The sequence below is a fragment of the Diabrotica undecimpunctata genome, chromosome 7 (assembly GCF_040954645.1).
Source record: "Diabrotica undecimpunctata isolate CICGRU chromosome 7, icDiaUnde3, whole genome shotgun sequence".
Taxonomy (NCBI): Eukaryota; Metazoa; Arthropoda; class Insecta; order Coleoptera; family Chrysomelidae; genus Diabrotica; species Diabrotica undecimpunctata.
In genome coordinates this window covers 103,309,050-103,336,754 of record NC_092809.1, presented here as the reverse complement: position 1 = coordinate 103,336,754, position 27,705 = coordinate 103,309,050, and the positions used below count along the sequence as shown (strand labels likewise).

General features: G+C 35.3%; 1 protein-coding gene across 1 annotated transcript; it reads right to left on the bottom strand.

Annotated features, from left to right (window-relative positions):
* Positions 1 to 23,465: 23,465 nt before the first annotated feature.
* ECSIT (evolutionarily conserved signaling intermediate in Toll pathway, mitochondrial) lies at positions 23,466 to 27,468 on the bottom strand. Its single transcript, XM_072537925.1, has 3 exons — positions 27,030 to 27,468; positions 26,539 to 26,976; positions 23,466 to 23,898 (listed from the first exon to the last, which is right to left on the bottom strand). Exons 1-3 carry the CDS (start codon positions 27,364 to 27,366, stop codon positions 23,513 to 23,515), a joined length of 1,161 nt encoding a protein of 386 aa, XP_072394026.1. The 5' UTR covers positions 27,367 to 27,468; the 3' UTR covers positions 23,466 to 23,512.
* Between the last annotated feature and the right edge of the window lie 237 nt (positions 27,469 to 27,705).

Here is a 27,705-nt window from a genome sequence, read left to right as displayed (position 1 = left end):
AATAGACTTCTCTATTATTTGTCTGATGATAAAAGTTGTGTCTATTGTGCTGCGGTTCTTTCGGAAGCCTTGTTGTTCATCTGCCATGTTTCTGAACGAAGAAAGAAAGAAGTCATCAACGAATATTATATTCATTTTTTGGACTCGAGCCGTATTCATTAGTTGAGCTTTTCGTCTAGTTTCGTCTGAATGGCTGCACAAGAATTACTTAAGCCATACTCTACCAGCTTTATTTGACTCTTTAGAAAACGGATTTTACGTATTTAGCGTAAGAAAACACACTTTTCATTAGAATATTGCTTGTAATAGGCATACCTACTTCAACTAATGTGTAAATTCTTTCGACAAGATCATTTTCTTGTGCTGCAGACAACATCGGTGATTATGGGATTATGTGTTCTGTGGTAAAGACCTAGCGTTGAGCGAGGAATGTTATAATGCTTGGCAGCCCCTTTGATTGACATTCCGTTCGCTATGATTTGCAGCGCCGAGCATAGATCTTCTTCAGTAGATAGATAGGGTTCCTTCTGGAGCGGAAGTGACGTCACACGTCGATCGTCAAGCGTACGTATCCTCATGGGTCAAGGCCACGCCCCCCTCGTGACGTAGGAACGTGCCTAGGGTCTCGAGGCCACGCCCCTCGACCAATGGTGACGTAGGAACGTACCTCGTGTCTCTAGACCACGCCCCTCGGCCAATGGTGGCGTAGGAACGTCCCCCCATGTCTTGCTGACCAATGGCGGTATAGCGATGAGGGACCAATGGTGACATAGTAACGCCCTCCTCGTGACGTCGGAACGTGTCGTCGACCAATGACAGCATAGCAGCGTCAGTAGTGGGAATATCAGGCCAATGGTGGCATAGTAACGCCCTCCTCGTGACGTCGGAACGTGTCGTCGACCAATGACAGCATAGCAGCGTCAGTGGTGGGAATAGCAGGCCAATGGTGGCATAGTAACGCCCTCCTCGTGACGTCGGAACGTGTCGTCGACCAATGACAGCATAGCAGCGTCAGTGGTGGGAATAGCAGGCCAATGGTGGCATAGTAACGCCCTCCTCGTGACGTCGGAACGTGTCGTCGACCAATGACAGCATAGCAGCGTCAGTGGTGGGAATAGCAGGCCAATGGTGGCATAGGAACGTCCCCCAATGTCTTGCTGACCAATGGTGGACGTCCCCGTGACGTCGGAACGTGTCGTTGACCAATGGCAGCATAGCAGCGTCAGTGGTGGGAATAGCAACACCCCCAGCGACCAATGACAGCTTAGAATTTGAATAAACAACATAGAAATGGCGGTATAGCGATGAGGGACCAATGGTGACATAGTAACACCCTCCTCGTGACGTTAGAACGTTTTCCTCGACCAATGATGCCACAGAAACGTGTCCTCGACCAATGGCGGACATCCTCGTGACGTTGGAGGCCAATGGTGTGCATCAACGGCCAATGAGAAAGACGTGCATCGACTAATGGTGGAGTCGTACCACAATATTAACGAAAAGACGCCCCCAGTCCCCCCCATTCCCCGAAAAGACGCCCCCAGTCCCCCCATTCCTCCCGAAAAGACGCCCCCCCAATAATAACGAAGCTACACGTCCAACGTAACCAATGAGAACGATGTTCAATCGCTGGTCGGTGACTGCGTTCTATGAATTGACAAAGAGAAGAAGACGAACGACAGACAAAGAGAGCAATTTTTCCTCGTATTTTTTGTAATTAAAACCTACAACCATTAGCGTAAAACTTCTAAATTTTTTCAATTTATATTTTACGAGTTACCTCGTATATATTTTATCGATTACCATAATAACAAAAATTCGTTTATTTTTCAATTTATACTTTACATGATCAGTTGAAATCTTTATAAAATAGATCTTGCTACTGAGAATAATGACATCATCGGATACGCCTGCTATTAAAAATGTCTCACGCGATCACGATATATAGCCGAAAACACGTGCACTTTGGAATTCTAGTTAATGTGAGATAAAATATATTCGCATGGAGGCAGGAAGCAGGTGCACATTCCGTTGTATTTAATAATTAAGCCCGGCATGTGATGCATAAATGAATAGTCTTACGAAATATTGCGCAACATAGTTTTAGCGTGGGAGAGGCAGTTAGATAAAGAGCAGATGCACTACATATCGTCAGTTCAATTCTGATCATCCTTCAGACAAGTTGTGTGTTTTGTGCAGCGTCAGCAATTATACAAAGTACCGTTCGGAGAAGTTCTGTGTTTGTGAAGTGCCGGCAATTATATATACAAAAGTAAGTTTTATAATACTTAACCTTTTTTATATCATTTAGAATTCATCATTATCTTTACTAATTTCCAATTCTTAATAATTTTTCTGATTTAAACATTTTATTCAAATTACTTGGTTATATTCTCCGTTCTAAAAAAAAAAAATGTTTGTAAATAGTGCGGTATTTGTAATTTTTTGTTTCTATGAAAGTTTTGTTAGTTAAAACTATTTCATTGTTAAATTAAAAAATATACATATTATAATAGATAGAATTTTTGTAAAATAATATTGCTACTCAAAGATATTTCACTGTTAAATTAAGAAATTGCTAGTCAAAGATATGTTACTGTTAAATTAAGAAAATATATATTGTTGCAGATGGACCTAAAAAAGATTAATGCATCCTCTCTGCTTACAGAGAAGACAATCAAGCCAATTAGAAAGCTAAACAGCCTACCCGTAGGAGTACCCCAGAAGATAATTGCGGCAAGAGAAGTCGATACGAAATTTGGGAAATCCATCCTTATTGAATTAGAAAAGGAGGTGACGTTCTTGCCGCAAAGGGTGGTTGAACTCTACAGGCCGCATTTGGAACATTTCAGCGAGGGAAAGTACAGCTTGGTGTTCCGAGGAAACGTTGCCACTGGAAAGGTGCAGCCAGCCGCCTCGTTTGAAATAATAGAAAATTAGAGGATAAAAAAAAATATTGGTGAGTTTTTCATTTATTGATTTATTGCTTTTTACTTAATCATGAGTAACATTGGTGATCTTAGTAGTGACATTGTACAACATTTAATTCAAGCGCGTGATGTTTTGTTCCGAAATTATACACCGCGAGAAGCGAATATTTGGTTAAATCACATTAAAAGACATTTGACTTTGTTTACTAAAGCGATTCGGTGTGGGGACTTGGAATTAGCTAAATTACGGCAACTACAGACAAACGCGGGGCATTTAAAGACAATTAAATCGGAAATTCAAAATTTCGGTCTTCGCGTGGGTGGTGGAATTACTAAACATCGTCGGGTTAAATGGGAAGATGTAAATTCCGCATTCAAGAGTAGAATCAGAACAGGTATAATTATTAATCTAGGACACAAAGATTTAATGCAATTTTTCGGGGATTGTTTTAAGTTATTTAGAATTCGAATTAAAAACATTTTAAAAAAATTAAATATGATAAAATGTAATATGACATTATGTGGAGAATTTATTAGAAAATCAAATCAAGGAGGTGATATTAACCAATTTAAATATTTTAATACCAAAAACGAAGCCATAGACGCAGGAACGGACTTGGTTTTATGGTTTCACACAAACATAGTCGATAAATTAATGTCTAAGCTATCGGAATTTGAAGAAACGGGATCAGGGTGGGCTTTGAAAAAAATAGTTTCTTTAGAAGTCAATATAAATAAATATGAAGTGGGAAATGGAGCTTCGTCGTTCATTAGACTACCAGAACAAATCCAAAAGAAGCACGCATGTATTAATATCAAAAACGATGATGAAGCATGCTTTTTTTGGAGCATAGTTTCAGCGATTTATCCAGCTAAATGCAGTTCAGATCGTACATCTTCATATCCACATTATGCGACTGTCTTAAATATCGATGGGCTAGAGACACCTATGACTATAAAGGGTATTTCAAAATTTGAAAAGTTAAATAATATTTCTGTAAACGTGTACGGGTTAGAAATGAATGTTGCTAAAGAGAGAACATTTTACGTAACAACGCCGGTAAGGCTATGCAAAACCAAATTAACTAAACATGTAAATTTATTGATTGTACAAGATAAATATTTTCCAAAATTGAATGACTACGAAGCACCTATGGCTCACGATGAATCTGTAGAAATTAAGTATCATTATTGCATGATTAAAGATATGTCTCGACTTATGTCCAGGCAGTTAAGTAAGAACCGTAATAAAAAATTTTTATGTGATAGGTGTTTGAATTATTTTAGTAGTTTTGACAGATTAAATGATCATGCAAAATACTGTGAGAAAATTAATGAATGTAAAGTTTCTTTTCCATCATATCAGAATGTTGAATTTAAAAATCATATTTATAAACAAACAACTCCTTTTGTAGTCTATGCCGATTTTGAGTCAATGTTGAACAAAGTTAAAAACAGTCCATTAAAATGCAAAACAATTAAGTATCAGCAGCATAAAGCCTTTAGTGCAGGTTATTACGTAAAATGCTCTTACGATGAATCTCTGTCGTTTTACCGAAGTTACGCAGGTGAAGATTGCATGGAGTGGTTTGCCAAGGAAATGACGTTGTTGGCGGCATTTGTGCAAGGAAAAATTAAAGATATTGTACCTATGAATGTCACACCCAGTTTTAATGCATCTAATTGTCACATTTGCGAAAAAACGTTTTCAGATAAGGATGTAATTGTTCGTGATCATGACCATTTTACCGGAGATTTTCGAGGACTCGCACACCAAGTGTGTAACTTAAATTTCAAAAAACTTTTCGTTGTCCCAATTTTTTTTCATAATCTTAGCGGTTACGATTCGCATATGATGATTAGAGATCTTGCGAAAAATGGTAGTATCAGCTTACTACCAATAAATAAGGAAAAGTATATTTCATTTACAATATACGATTCTGAGGTCAGTATTAAGTTGAGGTTCGTTGATTCACTGAGATTTTTAAATTCATCATTGGACAAGTTGGCTGCCACATTGCAACCTGAGGATTTAAGATATTTAGCTAGCGAATTTCCAAATACCACTCCCGAACAAATGGAATTATTGAAACGAAAAGGCATATTCCCATACGAATATATTGAGTCTTTCAATAAATTGAATGAAACGCAACTACCATCAATTGATAAATTTTACAGCTCATTATCGGGTGAACACATCTCCAAAAATATGTATCATCATGCTCAGAATGTTTGGCAGTCATTCGGTATTAAAAATATTTTGGAATATAGTATGTTGTACATGAAAACTGATATTATGTTACTGACTTGCATTTTTGAAAATTTTCGACAAAAATGTCGAAGTACATACAGTCTTGATCCTGCATGGTACTATACCATGCCTGGATTTTCTTGGGATGCAATGCTTAAATATTCTGGATGTAAACTTGAACTGCTGAATGATATCGATAAAATCATGTTTATTGAGAAAGCTATCCGAGGTGGTATAAGTCAAGTAAGTAATCGGTATTCTGAGGCAAATAACAAATACATGCATAATTATGATCCATCAAAGCCTAGTAAATATGTGCTATATTTAGATGTCAACAATTTGTATGGTTGGGCAATGTCTCAATTCTTACCATATGGGGGTTTCGAGTGGGTCGATACCAATATTGATGTCTTGTCTATTCCTGACGATGGAGATACAGGATACATACTACAAGTGGATTTGGAATACCCAGAACACTTGCATGACTTACATCGAGATTTACCGTTTTGTTGCGAACATCGTGTGCCACCAAGAAGTAAGCTTCCAAAACTTATGACCACCTTGTACCATAAAAAAGAGTACACTTTGCATTATCGCAATCTAAAACAAGCTCTGAATGCAGGACTCAAACTAACAAAAATCCATAAAGTGTTGAAATTCAAACAGAGCGCTTGGCTTAAGCCATATATCGATCTTAATACAAAATTGCGAACTGCAGCAACTACAGCATTTGAAAAAGACTTGTACAAGTTAGCCAACAACGCCATATTTGGTAAAACGATGGAAAACATTAGGAAACATCGCATTGTAAAACTTGTATCAAAATGGGATGGAAGATATGGAGCGAAAAATTTGATTGCTAGTCCAAGATTTCATAATAGAACTGTGTTTAATGAAAATTTAATGGCAATCGAACTTAACAAAACAGAGCTCATTTTCAACAAACCATTGTACATCGGCATGTCAATTTTAGATATATCCAAAGTGTGTATGTACGATTTTCATTATAACTTTATGCTGCCATATATGGGAGTTGAAAATTGTAAGCTAATGTATGGGGACACTGATAGTTTTATCTATGAATTAAAATGTGATGACGTTTACAGAGATGTTATTAAAGCAAATTTATCCAAATTCGATACATCAGACTATTCTGAGAATAATATTTATGGAATACCTCAAGTCAACAAAAAAGTTCTCGGAATGATGAAAGATGAGGCAAACGGTCGCATTATGACTCATTTTGTCGGACTTAGATCTAAAATGTATTCGTTTAAGATTAGTACGACGGATGAGGATCGAAATGCATTGTGGGATAAATACAAGAATAATATGGATGATGCAAATATTGAAAGACTTGCAAATAATTTAGGCGTCACAAAAAAATCTAAGGGTGTAAAATATTCAACGGTAAAAAATGACATTACTTTCGATGATTATGTTAAGTGTTTAAACGAATTTACAACTAAAAGTGTTTCCCAATCAACGTTTCGTTCCTACGCCCATGATCTTTTTACAATAACACAAGAAAAAATTGCATTAAGTCCGTATGACGATAAACGTTACTTGCAACAAAATTCTCATGACACTTTACCTTGGGGTCATTATGAAACCACAATGATTGAGTAAAAACAAAAATTAATAAATGAAAACATAACCAATTTTTTTTTTATAGCTTTATCAATCTCCACACGAAAATGGACTGGCTATTTGTTAAATGAATATGTAGAATGATAATTGTAATTTAGTGAAAATCAACATTTGTAATTATTATAAGTAGAAAATAAAAACTCTAAAAAATATACATTGTTTTCCTGTAATTTTAAGTCTCAGCTTATCTTTTCCAGCGTTGTGAGACATTCAACGTGAAAATAAAAAAAGACATGTTTGCATAAATAGCATTTATTTTGATTATTACATAAAATCATTTACAACTTTAATTTTATAATAATATAAATATTCTCTTAAAGCTTTACTTAACAAAGTGTCTGTGGAAATTTCGCAAAACGCAGTTAGAGCTTCAAGTGGTCCATATAAACTGCTTCTGCTGCAAAAGTTTGATTGTATCAAATCGATAACATTTCTATAATAAGCATGAAAGTGTAAATTGTCCAATAACGATATTTGGTTGACATCCCTTTCATCTAGATAGTATTCCAGACTATGCTTTTCAATAACAAGGAACTTGGTTGAATCATACACTATTTGTTTAATTTTACAATAGTCTCCACACTGAAACTCGATAGGATTGTAATCATCTTGAGAGGTGCTGTTAAAGAAATCGCAAATCTTCTGCTTAAAAATTCCGATTATATCATCCCACTCGAACGTGTTTAAACTAATTCTTGCATTCTTGTTGTGCTGACACAAAATAATGGTTGATGAAAAATCACGAGCTGGAGAAAGGCCAACTTTGATTATACAGTTGACAAGCGGAAAGGATGCTTCTAGTAAATAATATGGTTCATTTTTGGCTGCTTCTTCGAATTTCGCCAAAACTCTATCTAATTCAGCATCATAATCGATATCAACTGATGGTGAATCAGCAGCTACCACCATATCGTCTGATGAACTATAACCACTATCTTGAGAACTCATATTGATGAACTGGCAGGAACAACTGGGCATGAGCTTGCAGCATTTATGAAATTTATACTTTTTGTCACCCCCCACTCATTTAGTGTATATCTACGCGGTGTATGTAAAAGTAGATCCTAAATGATATCTTTAACGTTAATCCAACTATTATGGCTACTATCGAATCCCAACCATTGAACATACATCTTATTTCCACGTCTGCGCAGTACTTTCTCTACTAAATATATGTCTTTATTTTTTGTTTTCTGTAATTCTTCTTCGTAGAATGCTCCTTTGATAGGCGCTCCAGTCATATCTTCAATCAAGTATGTTGTGGGATTCGTTATTTTAATTTCAGTAATTTTAAACAGTTCTGTTGTCCAATTCGGTTTATATCCCTTATCGAAAATGTGTTTATTTTTACTAATGCGAACCACGTCACCAACTTTCAATTTTCTTGGACCGGCAATTTTCAAGTGAGTATAATATTTTCGTAAAATGTCATTTTCGTTAGATTTATTAACATCAATAGGTCTAAGTCGAATTTTGCTGTGTTTCGTGTTGTTGTACTCTTTTGTAATTTGAGGCAAGATATCAATCCATTTGTAAGTTCCATTAAGACTGAAATACTTGTAAAGTTTTTCCTTCAATGTTCGAATAACTCGTTCACATATGGCTGCTTTTTTAACACTAAAGGTATTATAGTGATTAATACTATGCTTTTTCATGAGATTTTGAAACTTGGAATTGAAAAATTCTGTGCCTTGGTCTGTTTGTAAATTTTTCGGACATCGTCGAGTATGAGCGAGAATATCCGAAAATGTTCGAGTAATTTCCTCCCCTGTTTTCGTCTTTAATGGTCGAGTCCACACAAACTTTGAAAAACAATCAATTACAACAAGAATGAGCTTGTAAGATTTATTTTGACTGGCATAAGGTCTCATCTCAGCAAGGTCCATTTGCCACAAATCGTCTAGTCCTTTAATGATTGTTCGTCGACGAGGATAATTTTTTCGTGCAGGCTTGTGTAGCTCGTTAACTAGTTGTATCTTCTCCTCGGTAAATGCCATGTCTAGCTTCCAACGATTCGAATCTTTGAACTAACGCTAATTCGTTGTTCCGTTGGCTTTATTATGTAAGAGGTAATCTTCCATTACATTAAGACGCTCATCTAAATCATGTGAATTAAGATCCGCCGTTTTAATCTTTTTTTCTATTTCCAACGTTTTCATCATAATTTGTGCATTTTGGTTGGCGGCATCTGTAATATTCTTCGTCATTTCTTGTTTAAATATATCAAGATCATTTTTAAATTCATGCATTTGTTTTGATAAATCAGATATTTTCGAAGCAGTCATTTTATTCTCATCAGACAACTCGTTAACTTTTTTACTTAAATTAACTTCTATTTTACTAATGGAGTTTGAGATTTTTTGTTCGAGTTGAGTATCTTTTTGAATTCTATTTTTTTGTATCAAATTAATCTCTTTTCTTAGAAAAGTTTTCGCACGAACAATGCTGTCATCTACATATTTCTTATTGGAAAGATGATTACCTGCTACAGGAGGATCTCGTGTAATGTCTTTATGTACTTCATGTATCTGGTTTTGTAAATCCAAAATGGATTGCTTTAAGCCTTCACGTAGCTTTTTAACAACTTGTTCATTAGAACGGTAATGATGACGACCAAACTTGTCAACACTCATGTTGGAAATGATGTTCCAATAATCCAAACATTAATATATAATATCTGCTTCACGTAATTCGTTGATAATGGCAACAATTTCGTTATTGTGGGATGTGTTTCCTGCTTCTTGGGAAGCAACCAGCAATTTGAGTCTGTCGCATAGTTCGTTTGGATCATCCCAATATACATATTCAATAGGATTATCGTTGTAGATCAAATGAGAATTATCGACGAGCCCTGACCCTTTGGAGCTAGATGGTGAAGATAACGATGTTCGAGGAGACGTTGTCATCGATGATGAACGAGTCGTTTTTGCTAAACGAACAAGACCTTCGAAAGGTTGTCTCTTTAATGCAGTAGATCGAGTTTTCGGTGGCGATTTCTTTGTTGTTTCATCGGTAGGTTTAAATAGCGGTTTGATAATATGATGATATTTTTTCCCAGTTGCACCTTTAAGACGACCTTTGGAATCCAGATGAACTTCTGTACTATTTAATAAACTTTTATAGTGCTTTAAATCTGTATCATTATAATCTTCAGGGTTATCATAGAAAATTAGTTGGTATAGACCTGGCGTTCCCGGCACCCATCCTCCTTCCCCACTACCATCACTAATGACTTGTATACTACCTTTGTTTTTGTTAAAGTTTATTCGTCGTTTACCCAACATCCAGCCAATTTCATCATTGTAAATAGGTCCGTAGTTTTTATCAATTTTATTATCTTTCATCCAAAATTCTTTTATATACTTATGGCTCATTGGAGGATATTGCTCGATATATTCATCAATAGCCTCTTTCGAAACATTATTAGGATCAAATATGTCATGTTCGTTAACTTGATCGATTGATGCTGCATCGGAAAATACATCGTCATCTCTGGCTTCTTTTTTTATCTCTTCCTCCGTTTTCACCTCTTCTTTTTTAACGTGTCTAAGCTTGTTATTAATAGCATGATGCAACGTTTTTGACGATTGCGCAATATCTGTTAGAGGTTTAGCTATGGGCTTAAAGAGTTTATTTAGCGACTCATCTTGTTCTGTTTTACCTAACTTTAATGCCAAATACTTTTTGCGAATGACACGAACTAGTTCGGCAACTTTACGCGTGCGCGCAGCTACCTCTTTGTCTGACATATTGTTATACAATGCGTGTTTTTCGATCATACCTACAGTTTTATAAACTTGTCGAAACCTTTACGATATCGTCCGTTAGAAATATCGAAATCCTTAACAATGACGAATGTACCGTATTTGTCCTTCCAACATTCGGAACAAAATTGTTTAAATTGCTCAAATGTCATATCAGGTGATACGTGGTCATCAAAGACGTGTTTCAAATTGAGCTCATCTTGCTTAAACAATACAATAAGATTCGCATTATCACGTAAAAGTTGTTTGCCTGCTCGACTGTATGATTGACATAGGTATGCACAATCAATGTCTTTATGTCTACCCATACAGTAATATTCACGTATTGTTTGTTGTGGATCCGTTGATACGTCATCAAATATGAATATTGAGTTTGGTTTAGCTTTACTTGGGCTTATAACATCATCATTATCTTTAAATGGAAAATAACCTACTTCTTTCACAGACTCCAACACTTCCTTCAAAAATTGATACTTGGGCTGAAACAACGACTTTGAATAAACGTAAACATTTTTGAATTTAGCGCCATTCAGGTCAAAAAGTAATGCCAACATAACATTAGTTTTTCCACATCCGCTTGGACCACATATGATAGCACGAAATGAATGTGGTAGCAATGCACCATGTTTGCTGGTTCTTGTCACGTTGTCGACAAAATCCAAGTTTTCCACTGCTAGTGTCTTGTCTTGTTGAATGACCTTCATCTTGTGATTGAGATGTATTTTGTACACATGGTTATATAAAGACATTTTTCAAAAAGCGATTCATTTCAATGTTGATCGTTCAAGGTGAAGGAGTGTTGAATTCTCTGATCAATAGTCTACCGTTTGAATTGCATGCTCCTGGTTACCAATATCTAGGACCTGGAACTAAATTACAGAAACGTCTAGCTCGTGGAGATCCGGGGATAAATCCGTTAGATCGAGCTGCGAGAGATCACGATCTCGCATATTCCCAAAGTAATTCATTGAAAGATCGACATAAAGCAGATTGGGTGTTGGAAAATAAAGCGTGGGAACGAGTTAAAGCAAAAGACGCATCTTTGGGTGAAAAAACCGCTGCCTGGTTAACTACTACAGCAATGAAAGCTAAACGAAAACTGGGTATGGGTATGAAACGTGGTAAAGGTGTTGGTTCATTTAAGCGACATGTGTTACAGCCAATTATCAAAACATTAAAACGTGCTCCTCCGTCACCAAATCTGCGAAATCCGCTCTACTTGCACTTGGAGCAGCAAGAACAGCCGTTAAGAATGTAGGTGGGAAGAAAAATGTACGTGTTCCAAGAATTATTCCATTTGAACCAAAATCTGGTGGGATTTTACCTTTAATCCCAATCTTTGCAGGCCTATCAGCTCTCGGAAGCCTCGCTGGGGGCGCAAGCGCGATAGCGAAAACTGTTATCGATTCAAAGAATGCTCAAAAGAAACTAGAAGAAGATAAACGTCACAACAATGCAATGGAACATCTAGGCAAAGGATTATACCTGCGAAAAAACGCTAAAGGTGGCTTTGGATTATATTTAAAAAAGGCAAAAAACTTCCGCTGAAGCTACCTAATGGGCCTTTAACCAATGTGGATTTAAATAGATTTGTTAAACTACTTAAAATTTCAAATTTCCGCGGCGTGTTCATGCGAGATAATTTACCACGTAGCCCTCGTAAACATGAATGTGCTATTATTAATCTCGACATTTCCACAAACCCCGGTACACATTGGGTAGCTTACAGAAAGATAAACAACGATATAGAGTACTTTGATTCATATGGTTGCTTGAAACCACCGCGAGAACTAGTATCCTACTTGAACGGTGGAAGAATTTTCTACAATAACAACCAATATCAAAGTTATAACCAAATTAACTGTGGACATCTTTGTTTAAAGTTTCTCTACAATGGAACCATCTAACGATATATTGAGAAGTGCCATTTGCATTTTTATGAAAAATATAACGAGCGTTGTTTGGTATGAACTACCTCAAGATATTCGTCGCGCACTAGAAGATTATTTACCCTGCAAGAAAGACTATGATAGACATGAATGGAGTGATGTTTGCGGCATGTATATGGAAAGTAGATGTGTATTTTGTAATGTGTCATATTATGAGAAAAATTTGTAACAGTATAAGAATAAATAAAGGAATTTTTAACATATTTTGCTATTTAATTTCATACACCTATTCAAATGTATCAGTCATGTCTCGATTGTTGACCTTGACAAGTACTTCCAACGAGTTTTCGTTTACTCCTCAAGTACCTCTTGTGCTTGACCCTAACCGACAGTATTATGTAGCAGTGTTGGGATTTCATACATTTAATTCGATTCCAAACATCGATGGCGAAAAGTTTTACTACTACGAGAAAAATGATCGAAAAAAGTTGTGTAGCATCGATATTCCGTCTGGATCTTATGAAATTACCGATATCGAAACGTATATTTATAACGCATTAATCGATAAATATAATTCGATTCGAGATAATGAGTTCATCTTAAGACCCAACAACAATACGCTCAAGTGTGAAATCTTTAGTCAAGATCATGCTGTTACTTTCGAGAAAGATGACAGTCTCGGCAAAATATTGGGTTTCTCATCAAACAGAATATTGGTGCCAGGAAAAATGCATTCTTCGGACCAACCTGTAAACATTATAAAAGTATCGAGCCTACTTTTTGAATGCAACATTACCGAAGGAGCCTTTTACGAGGACAGACCTGCGCACACCGTTCTACATTTTCCGATAAGTGTTGATCCTGGTTTCTCTATTGACGAACGTCCTCATAATCCTATATACATACCAGTAAGCAATAGCATACGTGAAATTGCCAACATTACCGTTAGCGTACTCGATCAAGATTTAAGACCAGTCAACTTTAGAGGAGAGAAAAGTACACTTCATTTGGATTTTAAGGAAACGATATAGATGGGTTTAATTATAAAACAAAGCTCTACGCATCAATATCCATTAGTCTCACGCAAATCTTACAAGCGACGTGACGTGTCTGCTGTCAATAAAGCCTTTCTTGTTTCCATTGGATTACAGCTAAAAGATGTCAAAACGTCAATACATTCGACGACAGGTTCAGGAACCTCAACCACCTATTTTAGATCTGTACCAGAAACCTCAGTTCGACGATACTATTAGAAAAGAAGAATTTCGTACATATACACCTTACATCAAGTCATTTAATAATAGCGACGTTGTCGAGTTTATCATCAATCAATCAGATGCATTTTTTGCCATACACGAAACACTTTTGGAAATTAAAGGAAGTATAAAGAAAGTGGGTACTGGAACTGTTTCTCTTGCACCGAATGCTGGAGCCTTCTTGTTTGATACATGTACATACATCCAAAGTTCACACGACATGGAAATAGTTCGAGATCCTGGTGTAGTTAGCACTATTCGCAGTTTGTTGTGTTACACTCCTGACGATTCCAAGTATCTCAGTACTGCAGGATGGAACTATCCCAATAATCCACATTTATCGGGAGACAGCTTTAGTTTACTGATTCCGATAAAACATATTTTCAACATTTTCAACGATTACAATAAATTAACCTATGGTCGTCAAGTGTTTCGATTTGTTCGAGCACGTAATGATAGAGACAGTATTTTAGTGGAAGAACCTAATGCCACAACAACAACAACAGTGTCTTTAACTGTTACCAGCATGGAACTGAAGGTCAAACATGTCTTTCCGAATGACGATGTGAAAATTGACCTAATGACTCCGATTAAGAATAATACGCCGATAACCATACCTTTCCGTAAATGGGAACTTAATGAACTACCTTCACTTACGGCTGGATCCCGACGTGAGATATGGAGTGTAAAGACAACTTCAGCTGTTGAACGTCCACGCTATGTCATTGTAGCTTTTCAAACTTCTAAACGAGATGACATTCACGCCAATCCAACGTTATTCGATAACATTAAGGTGTCCAGCGTACGAGTGGTTATTAATGGTGAATATTGGCCTAACGAGAGAATGCAATTGGATTTTGCGAAAAATGATTATGCTATAGCTCACTACAACTATACCCAATTCTTTCCCAGTTATACTCATTCGTCAACAAAACATCCAATCTTGGATTATAATGCTTTTAAAAAATATGCTTTGTTTACTTTCGACTGCTCCAAACAGGATGATACGTCATTTAGATCGGGAACCGTTGATATTAAGTTGGAAATCGAAGCAGATGAAGGTTTTCCTGCAGGCACTCGAGCGTACTGTTTAATTGTCCACGACAGTCTACTCGAATACTTTCCTCTAACTGAAGTTATCAAAAATATCATTTAACTTGACTTATTCAATCATATCCAATTCAGTATACTATCAGCCATCATGAGGATCGCATTAGTTGACATTCAAGGATTCACTGTAGATGGGTGGTTTGTTCCCAAAGAACTCAGCATTGAAATTGGCTTTAAACATTGCCATTATATATTTAAACCTCCACAACCGTTTGCTACATTAAGTAATCAAGATAAGAAGACTGCTGTGTACTTGGAGAAAAACGTGCATGGTCTTCGGTATTCTAATGGAGATGTTAAATATTCAAAAATAAATAAAATACTGGAATCTAAGTTGTTGTATGCAGCTGACTACATCTACGTTCGCGGAGAACAACAAGCAGAATTTTTAAGATACAAATGTTATATGCTTGACGTCTGTCCCATAATTATTGATGTTTGCAAGTTTGATGATTCTCCATACTCCACTGGAGGCTTTGCTCCACATGAATACAACTGCCACGCTACTGGACTATTTTCCTGCTCCTCGATAAATGTGGATCACCTCCGTCAATGGCTGTGTAACAAAATATTACCTATATAAATTGGATTTTTTTAAATAAAAGATTAAAAGTTTTATTTTAGTTTTATTTTAACAGTTTTACATATTTATTTTAATGCAAGATGATTCGCATTTACGATTTACAAGAAATTTTTTAATGATATTAATCGCTATAAAGGCATTTATTACGAATATAATACTTAAGAGTATAATCGATAAACCATATTGATCGATGTCATCATTATTAGTTTTGTACCATTTTGAATCACTTTCGGTGTTATTTGGGGATATTAGCTTGATCTTATAGAATGCTCCTCCTGATTTTGGTATCGCTTTGAAAAATACTGGAAGCTGTCCATAATTCACCACTTCATGATCCATTAGAGTCCAGTTCGGTCGATTACAATCAGTTTTTTCATCATTAAAACATATCGCCTGGTTCTTAACGTTGTTTGGAACGTTTGTATAAAGGACATTGTTAACAATAGCTGTAAGGATGATGAATGAGGTTGTTAGTGGAGGCATCTTGTCGGTTGAATTCTTTTTAACGGGTATTGTGTTGTTTTTGGTAACTTTCTTTCTGACAAATTAAACTCTGCAAATCGTTTTTCAATTGCAGTTCTATCTTCGTACCACTGTATATCGGCTTTTAACTTTTGTATTTTTTCGTACAACTCTTCTAATCTATACCGTATGGAAGTCATCGATGAAATAAATGTCTTTCGCTCCAAAAGCCAATATAAATAATATTCTTAATCACCCCCACTACCCTGGTATAATAAATAGAAATAAATGTTTTAATTCTTTATTCAAAAATACTGCTATTTAATTCACTAATTGTATCTTCCTTATAATAATACAAATATTCCCTTAATGCTAAACTTACAATACTAGTATCACAAGAAGCCTCACAAAATGAATATAAAATGTCTATTGGTTGTAAATCGTTTTTGAATGAAGTAGCAATTTTTAACGCATTACAATAGTAATCTAAAAATCTCAGTCCTTCGAGAAAACGAATGCGTGGTAAAATTAACTTTTCATTTCCTTCAATAAGATTTTTAACATCTTTTTCAAATATCTGCAAAGTAACACCAAGTTTCTTAACATTGAGCCATTTAAGTTGATCTGTCGCTTGAGTTTCAATTGCTAACAATTCACAACATTCTGGAGGTTCGTCTTCACAATAGCATTGCAGAGGCATCAGGAAAAACTGATTATATTTACGATTAAGTTCATCGATGAATTGGATCCAATCACATATACCGAACGATATCTCATTATTCTCGCTGCTTAATTTAACACCCGGCTCAAATGATCGAGCTGAACTTAATCCAACTAATACTTTTAAATGCTCAAAATTATACAAAGTATTAAGCAGCATCATTTCACTTTTGGCTCTTACTTCCACACTGTTCATGTTGTAATGACTACGTTTTACGAAATAACGCTGTGAACATGAACACGTTTAATTATATCTTCTTACCTCTCCCACGCTAAAACTATGTTGCGCAATATTTCGTAAGACTATTCATTTATGCATCACATGCCGGGCTTAATTATTAAATACAACGGAATGTGCACCTGCTTCCTGCCTCCATGCGAATATATTTTATCTCACATTAACTAGAATTCCAAAGTGCACGTGTTTCCGGCTATATATCGTGATCGCGTGAGACATTTTTAATAGCCGGCGTATCCGATGATGTCATTATTCTCAGTAGCAAGATCTATTTTATAAAGATTTCAACTGATCATGTAAAGTATAAATTGAAAAATAAACGAATTTTTGTTATTATGGTAATCGATAAAATATATACGAGGTAACTCGTAAAATATAAATTGAAAAAATTTAGAAGTTTTACGCTAATGGTTGTAGGTTTTAATTACAAAAAATACGAGGAAAAATTGCTCTCTTTGTCTGTCGTTCGTCTTCTTCTCTTTGTCAATTCATAGAACGCAGTCACCGACCAGCGATTGAACATCGTTCTCATTGGTTACGTTGGACGTGTAGCTTCGTTATTATTGGGGGGGCGTCTTTTCGGGAGGAATGGGGGGACTGGGGGCGTCTTTTCGGGGAATGGGGGGGACTGGGGGCGTCTTTTCGTTAATATTGTGGTACGACTCCACCATTAGTCGATGCACGTCTTTCTCATTGGCCGTTGATGCACACCATTGGCCTCCAACGTCACGAGGATGTCCGCCATTGGTCGAGGACACGTTTCTGTGGCATCATTGGTCGAGGAAAACGTTCTAACGTCACGAGGAGGGTGTTACTATGTCACCATTGGTCCCTCATCGCTATACCGCCATTTCTATGTTGTTTATTCAAATTCTAAGCTGTCATTGGTCGCTGGGGGTGTTGCTATTCCCACCACTGACGCTGCTATGCTGCCATTGGTCAACGACACGTTCCGACGTCACGGGGACGTCCACCATTGGTCAGCAAGACATTGGGGGACGTTCCTATGCCACCATTGGCCTGCTATTCCCACCACTGACGCTGCTATGCTGTCATTGGTCGACGACACGTTCCGACGTCACGAGGAGGGCGTTACTATGCCACCATTGGCCTGCTATTCCCACCACTGACGCTGCTATGCTGTCATTGGTCGACGACACGTTCCGACGTCACGAGGAGGGCGTTACTATGCCACCATTGGCCTGCTATTCCCACCACTGACGCTGCTATGCTGTCATTGGTCGACGACACGTTCCGACGTCACGAGGAGGGCGTTACTATGCCACCATTGGCCTGATATTCCCACTACTGACGCTGCTATGCTGTCATTGGTCGACGACACGTTCCGACGTCACGAGGAGGGCGTTACTATGCCACCATTGGCCTGCTATTCCCACCACTGACGCTGCTATGCTGTCATTGGTCGACGACACGTTCCGACGTCACGAGGAGGGCGTTACTATGCCACCATTGGCCTGATATTCCCACTACTGACGCTGCTATGCTGTCATTGGTCGACGACACGTTCCGACGTCACGAGGAGGGCGTTACTATGTCACCATTGGTCCCTCATCGCTATACCGCCATTTCTATGATGTTTATTCAAATTCTGAGCTGTCATTGGTCGCTGGGGGTGTTGCTATTCCCACCACTGACGCTGCTATGCTGCCATTGGTCAACGACACGTTCCGACGTCACGGGGACGTCCACCATTGGTCAGCAAGACATTGGGGGACGTTCCTATGCCACCATTGGCCTGCTATTCCCACCACTGACGCTGCTATGCTGTCATTGGTCGACGACACGTTCCGACGTCACGAGGAGGGCGTTACTATGCCACCATTGGCCTGCTATTCCCACCACTGACGCTGCTATGCTGTCATTGGTCGACGACACGTTCCGACGTCACGAGGAGGGCGTTACTATGCCACCATTGGCCTGCTATTCCCACCACTGACGCTGCTATGCTGTCATTGGTCGACGACACGTTCCGACGTCACGAGGAGGGCGTTACTATGCCACCATTGGCCTGATATTCCCACTACTGACGCTGCTATGCTGTCATTGGTCGACGACACGTTCCGACGTCACGAGGAGGGCGTTACTATGTCACCATTGGTCCCTCATCGCTATACCGCCATTTCTATGATGTTTATTCAAATTCTGAGCTGTCATTGGTCGCTGGGGGTGTTGCTATTCCCACCACTGACGCTGCTATGCTGCCATTAGTCGACGACACGTTCCGACGTCACGATTGGTCAGCAAGACATGGGGGGACGTTCCTACGCCACCATTGGCCGAGGGGCGTGGTCTAGAGACACGAGGTACGTTCCTACGTCACCATTGGTCGAGGGGCGTGGCCTCGAGACCCTAGGCACGTTCCTACGTCACGAGGGGGGCGTGGCCTTGACCCATGAGGATACGTACGCTTGACGATCGACGTGTGACGTCACTTCCGCTCCAGAAGGAACCCTATCTATCTACTTTCTTCTGATCACTCAGCTCGTTTTCTTGACATGCTGCAAAAGAGTTTAGATAATATTTAGTCCCTAATAGTCACTGATAATATTAGGAATTATTAGTATTGGCAATATTAGGAACAAATTACGTTCAGAAAAAAATCCGTAAGTTAAAATTTCATTTGAAATAATTCATGCAATTCATAAAATAATAACCACTGGAGTGTACTTACCTAAACTTAATTACAATAATCCAAAAAATTTTAATATATCTTGCGTAGGGTCAACGGGAAAAGCAGGTTTTAAAACGAGGACACGAAAAACAAATAGCGAGCTTCTACATCTGATGGATACCATAGACTAAAACCGCCGAATATAAAACACATTGCTGATAGACAAAGACACTTGCCACTGTTGCAGCGTTGATACTATCTGTAATACGGGGGTGGCACTATTAAGAACGGTGGCAATATTTAGCGCACCTACTTTATTGTGAGAACGAATTCCGAAGTTGAGATTCAAACGTCAATAAACTTATTTTAACCTTTAATTGTGGCTAACTCCCATTAAAATAATAATTAGATCTTATCTCTGTCATTGGTCCGGTTTGTGTTTCTCTTCTTCTTTCTTTTTTATGACTGCTTGGATGTAATTGTGAACGCTATTCCATCCCTCCGTACTTTCCGTCATCTTCACGATCATATCTCTTACAGTCACAGGGTTTATACCTACTTCTTTATATATTGCTTCTTTCCACTGTACATCTATTACACTCCAGCATTGTGTGAGTAACAATGTCGGAATATTCGCAGTATAGGCATTTATCTGTATCTATCTTTCTGAACCTATGAAGATACGCCCTAAAACAGACAATCTACCCAGTCTCTTAGTCTCGGCATCAGCATCTTGGTCCACATCTTCCTTGTTATTCCACATTTCTTGCCATCTTTCCCTTTCTTCTTTTTTTTATAGCTGTTGTCAAATGCTCTCTTCTCTCATAGAAATATCTCTTTTCTACTGCTAACACATGCAGAGGAACACAACCCGTGATAGCCCACAAGGCCGCCGCAGATACAGTCCTGTAGGCGCATATGCTACAGACTCGTTCTGTCTACTTTTGTCATGAGCCTAATATTAGGTATCTATATTTAAATATAATGAAAAATATTATGAATTATTGTGTATTTATACAATAATTATTGTATTCTACATATTTAAAGTGGTAATTTAATTATTAAATTGGCGTTTTGGATTTTTTGTATTGTGTGTAAAGGACAAGTTACATTTTACTACTATTCTTTATATGCCCTGGGGGGGGGGGGGGGTTTAACCCACAAAACCCCCCCTGAGTGCGCCAAGGCTAGGATACCTACTGAATAATTTATAAAATACTAACAGTAACGATAATTATTTTAAAATCAATGTGGCACAGATCAGCTTTAACAATTAACAACCTTCTTTCAAAAATTAAGAACTAAACAAAAATAAATTAATAAATAAATATTAATAACATTCTTTATAACATTCCCTGTTATTCATATAATACGTCGTACATTGGTCAAACTTCCCAGCTATTTAAGTTTAGGATCACTATCCATAAAAGTGTTTCACGTTTTCCTCCAGACTGTTGTGCATTAGTTAAACATGTCACTCGTGCCAAATCAGGTCACTCCATGAGAACATGGAAAGAGTCCCACCAAAGCTGAATACTTTTTGATACTGTAGGTATCTAGGATGAGTGAATTTTCCCTTAGAGGGCGTGTGAGCTGTATGGCTAACTAAATCTTTATAATAATAATCATGCATGCGTAAAATTTTAAACAATACAAAAGTATTCATATTTAACTTTTGTAAGTTTACATAAAAAAATTAAATTATTTCATATTTTATCTGCTTAATTTGTAATATAATATGTACAAATTAACTTTGAGTTACATTTTTTAAATTTATAAACTGTGATGTTAAAGTTAAAACAGAAATAGATTACATGGCAACGTAAGATTTCACTTAACTAGTCCTTAGACGAAGTGCCTGTGAGAACTTGTTGATACCAACATCCTATTGTTCTTTTCGTCAATTTTTTCGCACAATTACATTTCTGCTCTTAGAGTTGAATACACAGAAGTTGAATTTTCATTGAAAAAACATAATATTTATCATCAAGAATATGAAACAGCATTTGGTCTTAACCCTTCGTCAGATTTTTCCAATAATTGAGGAAATAAAATTGAGAACCTGTATAAATTTAATGTTTCTTCAAGAAAGCGAGATTTTAAATATTCGATGGTGCTATCAATTACCTATCAGCATGTATATAGATTATCTAAAATAGTCTTCGAGGATTTTCATATCGATAATTTGCTCAATTTCGCTGTTGGCGCTAGTCGAAGAAGTTTTATTTCTATACAGACTTCATCTGCAATGCCACAAATTTCAAATTAAAAAAAATTAATTCACGTGGTTTGAGAGGGTGTGTCGACCGCCCTCCTTGGATCCGCCGCTGCCCGGGTAAACACTGGGCAACAATTGTGGGTTAAAGAGGTAAAGAGAGACTATTATTATATTTAAAGCTTATCATTAATATACATAACACTACACACGGTGAGTTATAAAGCATGTTTTATTCAAAAGCTAAAATAACCAACATATTACAGTTGGGATATATTATTTAAAGTAAAAGAAGATATTTCATGCTAAAATTTAAATCGCACATGTGTGGAATTTTGAAAAAAACGTTTTTATTCGTAAAATCACCAAAATCGCCCATTTCACATTAGATCATGCTTAAAAATTCAATATTTTCTTTATCTCTACGGCATTAAAGTATTTTGCAGTAAGAAAATTATAAAACTAGATAATAAGGCCTTCAATTTGCAATTTGATAAAAGTTTCAAGATCCTATGGAGCCAAAAATATGTCATTTTAAAGATTTTTTTTTTATTTTCAAGTTAAACGACAATTTTATCCGACTTTTATTAATGACTGTAAATTCAATTAAATAATGTGTAAATACTTATATGCAAATATTATTTATGATGGCCGAGATGTTAGAGAAACACTCTTTTGACTTTTTGTCGAGCTTTCGGAATGGTTTTATTCCTTTTTCAAGACACTGTAATGTATATAAAAAAATGTGTAAATATTTACAAAATATCACAATTCGTCAGTGCAACTTACTAGTCGTTGAGAATATTTTAAAATAAACTTTGACACTCAACATTAAAAACACAAATTTAAAATATAATATTGGATAATACATTCTAAAAATTTTGGTCAGGATAGTAAAACTTAGTTTACTATCTAAGTTAAACTATAACAAGCTTTTGAAGCTGTTCACCATGAATTTAATAATACTTGGAATAACAAATATAATTATCAAACCAAACAATCCAAAATATTATGGAGCAACTAAAAAAATGTTTGTGAAAACAACTCGTTTCATATTTAAAATGTAAGTTTCATGTGAAAAATGATTAGAAATACTATCTATTATATGTATAATCATCATTTATATTAGTACATATATTATTTCAAACTATAATATATAATATAATGTAAATTAAAAATGTAACTTCAATTTGTAGCACAAACATTATAAAAAAATATAGATAAATAAATTATTGTATCTAAATAAACATTATTGATAGTGAATACATTGATATGAACATAAAAAATACTTTAATGCATATAATATTTACACATTATTGAATTGAATTTATAGCCATTAATAAAAATCGGATAAAATTGGCTTTTAACTCGAAAATAAAAAAAATGTTTAAAATGCCATATTTTTGGCTCTATAGGTGCTTGAAACTTTTATCTAATTGCAAATTGAAGGTCTTAGAATCTGGTTTTATAATCTACTTACCGCAAAATACTTTAAAGTTGTAGAGATGAAGAAAATATTAACTTTTTAAGTATGATCTAATGTAAAAGGAACGATTTTGGTAATTTTAAGAATAAAACCTTTTTTTCAAAATTCCACACATGTGCGATTTAAATTTTAGCATGAAATATCTTCTTTTACTTTAAATAACAACCCAACTGTAATATGTTGGTTGTTTTAGCTTTTGATAAAACATGCTTTAGAACTCAACGTGTACAGTTTGTGGTGTTCCCGAAAGAACATCCTATTTATTTAAAAAGTATCGAAAACATATCAATATGTTAATTTATTTTAACTAAATTTAATCTCCAATGCTATGTTTTATCTATTTTCTTATTTTCTTCTTCTGCAGGTGTTTCTAAATTGGCTACTTCCCTAGAAGCTGATTTTAATTTAAATACAACAGGTACTTTGCCTAAATTAGGATAACCATCTTTTTCAAGATGCCTAATCCATGACAATAAAGAGTCTTTACTTGATGTTCCAGTTGCACATACTGAAAATATCACACCATCCTCCTGTTCATGAACTGAAGGAATAACTTTAACATGTTTGACTGTAGGGGGTTTAATATTAAATAATGATACTTTTAAATCGCTGACGTCATCAGGATCTTTGTCTTCTGCTACAATTGGTTTTGGATCTCCTCTTAATACAAAATAATTTATAGGGTTTCCTTTTATCCAAATTTTAGTAGCACCTGCAAAGAAGAACATTAAATATCAGGATAAATATAATTTTTATCTATAAGAATGAATAAGATGCAAGATAATAACCCTTATAAATTGTGTAAATCATAAAGTAAAACAACAAATGGGGAGACAAAAAAGTAAATATTCAGAGGCTAATTATTAACTACATTGAAGTTATAATTGGATTGTGTTATGCAAAAAAAGTCAACCCACACAAGTCTGATTTTGAGATAAATGGCTTCAAAGTTCATAATCTGTTGCAAATCATATGTTTTATTATAGTATACCTGTGATATACCATTATATCATTAAAATTTGGAATTACTTTTTCAATACAATTTGTTGAAAAAAAAAAATAAATAAAATAAATGCTTTTTGCTTTTTAGGTTATACAAGAAAGCAAGTTTTTTTTTAACCCCTTAACGTACACATTAATTTTGAAGTTATGGTCAAAAAATGATCGAATTTTTTTTTTAGTAAAAATGTTTTGTTTTGGTTATAATTGAATAAAAAAAATATTTTCAGTGGCGTAAAACCTTTACTTTTCTCGTGGGGGGGGGGGGGGGGTATGCAAATCCGTTGAAATTTAAAAATTTTGTTCAGACGAAATACTTTGAATAGGTAAATAGTAGTATGATTTATATGAACAATACAAATATATTTTATTGACACACACACACACACACACAATATTGTATTTTAGATGAATTATAATGAAATTTAGTAAAACAAAAAATATACACATTACTCTAACCTACCGAATATTATATGCAAAATTTACTTACCAAACAATATAATAATATGTTGAAAATAAGGCACAAATTAGTTCAAATGCAAAAAACAATAAATATCGACTTCAGACGACTTTACACCGGCAAGACAGAAGGCTTGTATCAAAACAAAAGTTCGACAATAATATCGGTTATAAATGATGATGATTGCAAATTGCAAGTTATGAGATAATAAATATATTTTAAAGTAACTCAATACTGACTGAGTCATCTATTTTATAATAGAAAAATAATTTAGATATATGCTTACATATGTCTCTTTATACAAATATCCGCTTTGCAAGGCTTGAAAAATTTTATGGATAAAATTTAACCGGCGCCCGTGTCCCAGACGAGCGCGTACAAAATTACCAGTAAGGCGCGCCCGTGTCTGAGACGGGCACGTACGTTAAGGGGTTAAACACAGTAACCCACATACTAATTATAAAAGATGGTTTATTAATACATAATATAGGACAAAATATTTGATAATAAATAATTAGATATTTTAATATTATTTAAATGTGTTTCAAATATTTTTCTACTATAAAACCATCAACATCATCAATAAAGTCACCCTGTTCAGCTGTTCTTTGTAAGTAATTATGTATCTTTGAACTATTTCTGCAGTTGGCCTTTTTTTCTACATCTTCTATCTATGTTTTCTTCTGTTGTGCCTGGTTTCATGTAGTGCGAGAAAGATTCACTTGTTAAAACTTTGATTTTATGAGTCTTAAGCCAATTTACTTTCTCTGATTCCACTTTCTAGTCTGATACATTCCAATAGACTATGAATTGAAAAAATTTGTCCTCTTTCTATTTTGTTAACAATAAATTTGTTTTTTCTCTTACATTCTTTCATAACATTAAAGTAGTCGACATCTGTGTATAACCACTGCTGGATGGTTAGAGAGAGCTCAAAATCCCCAAATTCTAAATCATTAGGCACAAGGGTATGTCCTGGTTGTAAGAATGATCAAGTGATAGAATCTAGAGAACGATGGTTATGCAATGTGTGCATTATTAAAATTACTATACTGTGGTTTTGACCACCACAACCAAGTTTTTAACAGGTGGATTAATATGATCTTTTATGTACTTCCTTCAACAGGATTCACCTCTCGGGTTCCTCTCCCATCTTCATGTTCACTTTAAAGTACAGTAAATACAATGTTGACTTACCTTTTCATTATTAGGAAGATTTTACCACTTTCTACTTGGTATAGGATCTTTGTAATATATGAAGTTTAGTATTATAAAAACTATTGACCAAATAATAGAAGATAATGATGATTCTCTAATTTGCTGTTTAACTGTTATGGTACCAATGTGGGTTGATATAGGATTGAGTGTTTATTTTAAAATAAACTTGAAATAGCAGACTGTACATAGAGTGGTTTTAGCTTGAACTGATGGTTAAACATTTTTTGTTTAATTCCAAGTTGAATATTCAGACATTGTGGGTTAAAATTTCAACTGTATCACTCTTTTAAATACTGATGTGGCTTAAATCATTTTTGCATAATTTACCATGTGATTCAAATAACTCAATTTTTAATGTTTTTTGGTTTAACTGCTTTTTGCCTAACACAATCTAACTCACATATGATACTTGTCTTGGTATGCTAATAATCAATAAGTAGCTGGAAAACTAGATTGCAGATAATAAAGAGAGACAGAAGGTGGAAATATATGCAGGAATTCTTATGTCCCAATAGTTAAACTTGGATTATAAGTTAATCAGTTGTTTGTAAAACTAATAAATGTGATAACTCATGTTTAGTTTAATGTAGTTATCACTGTTAATTGACAAAATCTGACGGGTAGGGAAATTTGTAGATATCTGAAGAGTCTCACATTATATGTGGTGGTTATTACCTTCTACGAAAATTGGTTCATCTATCTTATGTTCACTAAGCAACTGTCTTTGTGTTTTACTTTGTGCACTAACAATCCAGGTATCATCTATTGAATCTGGAATATCTATAGTTTGGTATACACTAACAACAGAGTTCACATCAACACTACTAATCCTTTCAATAGCATACTTGGCTAAATCAAAAGTGTCTTTTGGTAAAGGATCAGGTACAGGCCAAGGAGACAGATTTTTAAATTTAGGCATCCAGTACATCATCCTCCAGTATTTTCTAAGTGGATAACCTCTTTTCCCAAAAATATTTAATAACAAACTTTCCATTTCAATGTCAGGCATAACGCCATTATCCTCCATTTGTTCCAGAAGATCGATAGCACATTGTTGTTGCTTGGGATAATGCATAAATTCAGCTTGGATCATATTTTGAGGAATAAATTTTCCTAGAAATTATAAAACATATTATTCAATTCATTCGCCAATACCTGTTAAGTACCTTTAGGTAATATATCTAATAATGCTTTGTAAACTTCTAAATCTTTATTAACACCAAATTCCTCCATATTTTTCAAGGCTGAGTAAATAAATTCTACATGACCCCTTCGATAAATATGATCTCTGTTTACAAAAATCTTTACCATTTCAAGATATGAATTTTTATTTTTATTTTGCATGTTTTCAAAAGAATCTTTAATAACTAATGACTTTTTATCTTTTTGTTCTTCATATCTATTGGCAGAAAGTTGGAAAGATCTGGTGCAATTATTGTTAATGGAGATCTGTTTACACTTTGAGATGACTGAACCATATCGTAAAATTTTCTTTAAAAACATTTCAAATTAAATACCGCCAGGTGATTTAAAAATTAGCACTATTTAGAAAATCATAACTTAACCTATTTTGACAACTGTCGGCTAACCTTAAAGCTTACCTCTTTTAAATTTTCTTCTTTTATGGATGATTTTTATAAGAAGTTAATTTTATTGATTATCTTCACTATAATTTTTTTTAATTATAATTATAGATATTATATAGGCAATATTTGGTGGTATATTCTTAGTTGATATGACAGAATACGTATTATAATTAAACTTATTTTATTAACAATGTAGCTGGATTAGTTAAACTATCTAGACATTTGTAATTATAATCTAAAAAGAAGGATAGCCAAA

Coding starts and splice junctions, on each gene's coding strand:
- ECSIT (XM_072537925.1), bottom strand. CDS start 27,366: ATGTTTTTAAAGAAAATTTTACGATATGGTTCAGTCATCTCAAAGTGT. Junction 26,977..27,029: donor ATTAGATATATTACCTAAAG/GTACTTAACAGG, acceptor TATAATTTCTAG/GAAAATTTATTCCTCAAAAT. Junction 23,899..26,538: donor TGAACCAATTTTCGTAGAAG/GTAATAACCACC, acceptor TCTTCTTTGCAG/GTGCTACTAAAATTTGGATA.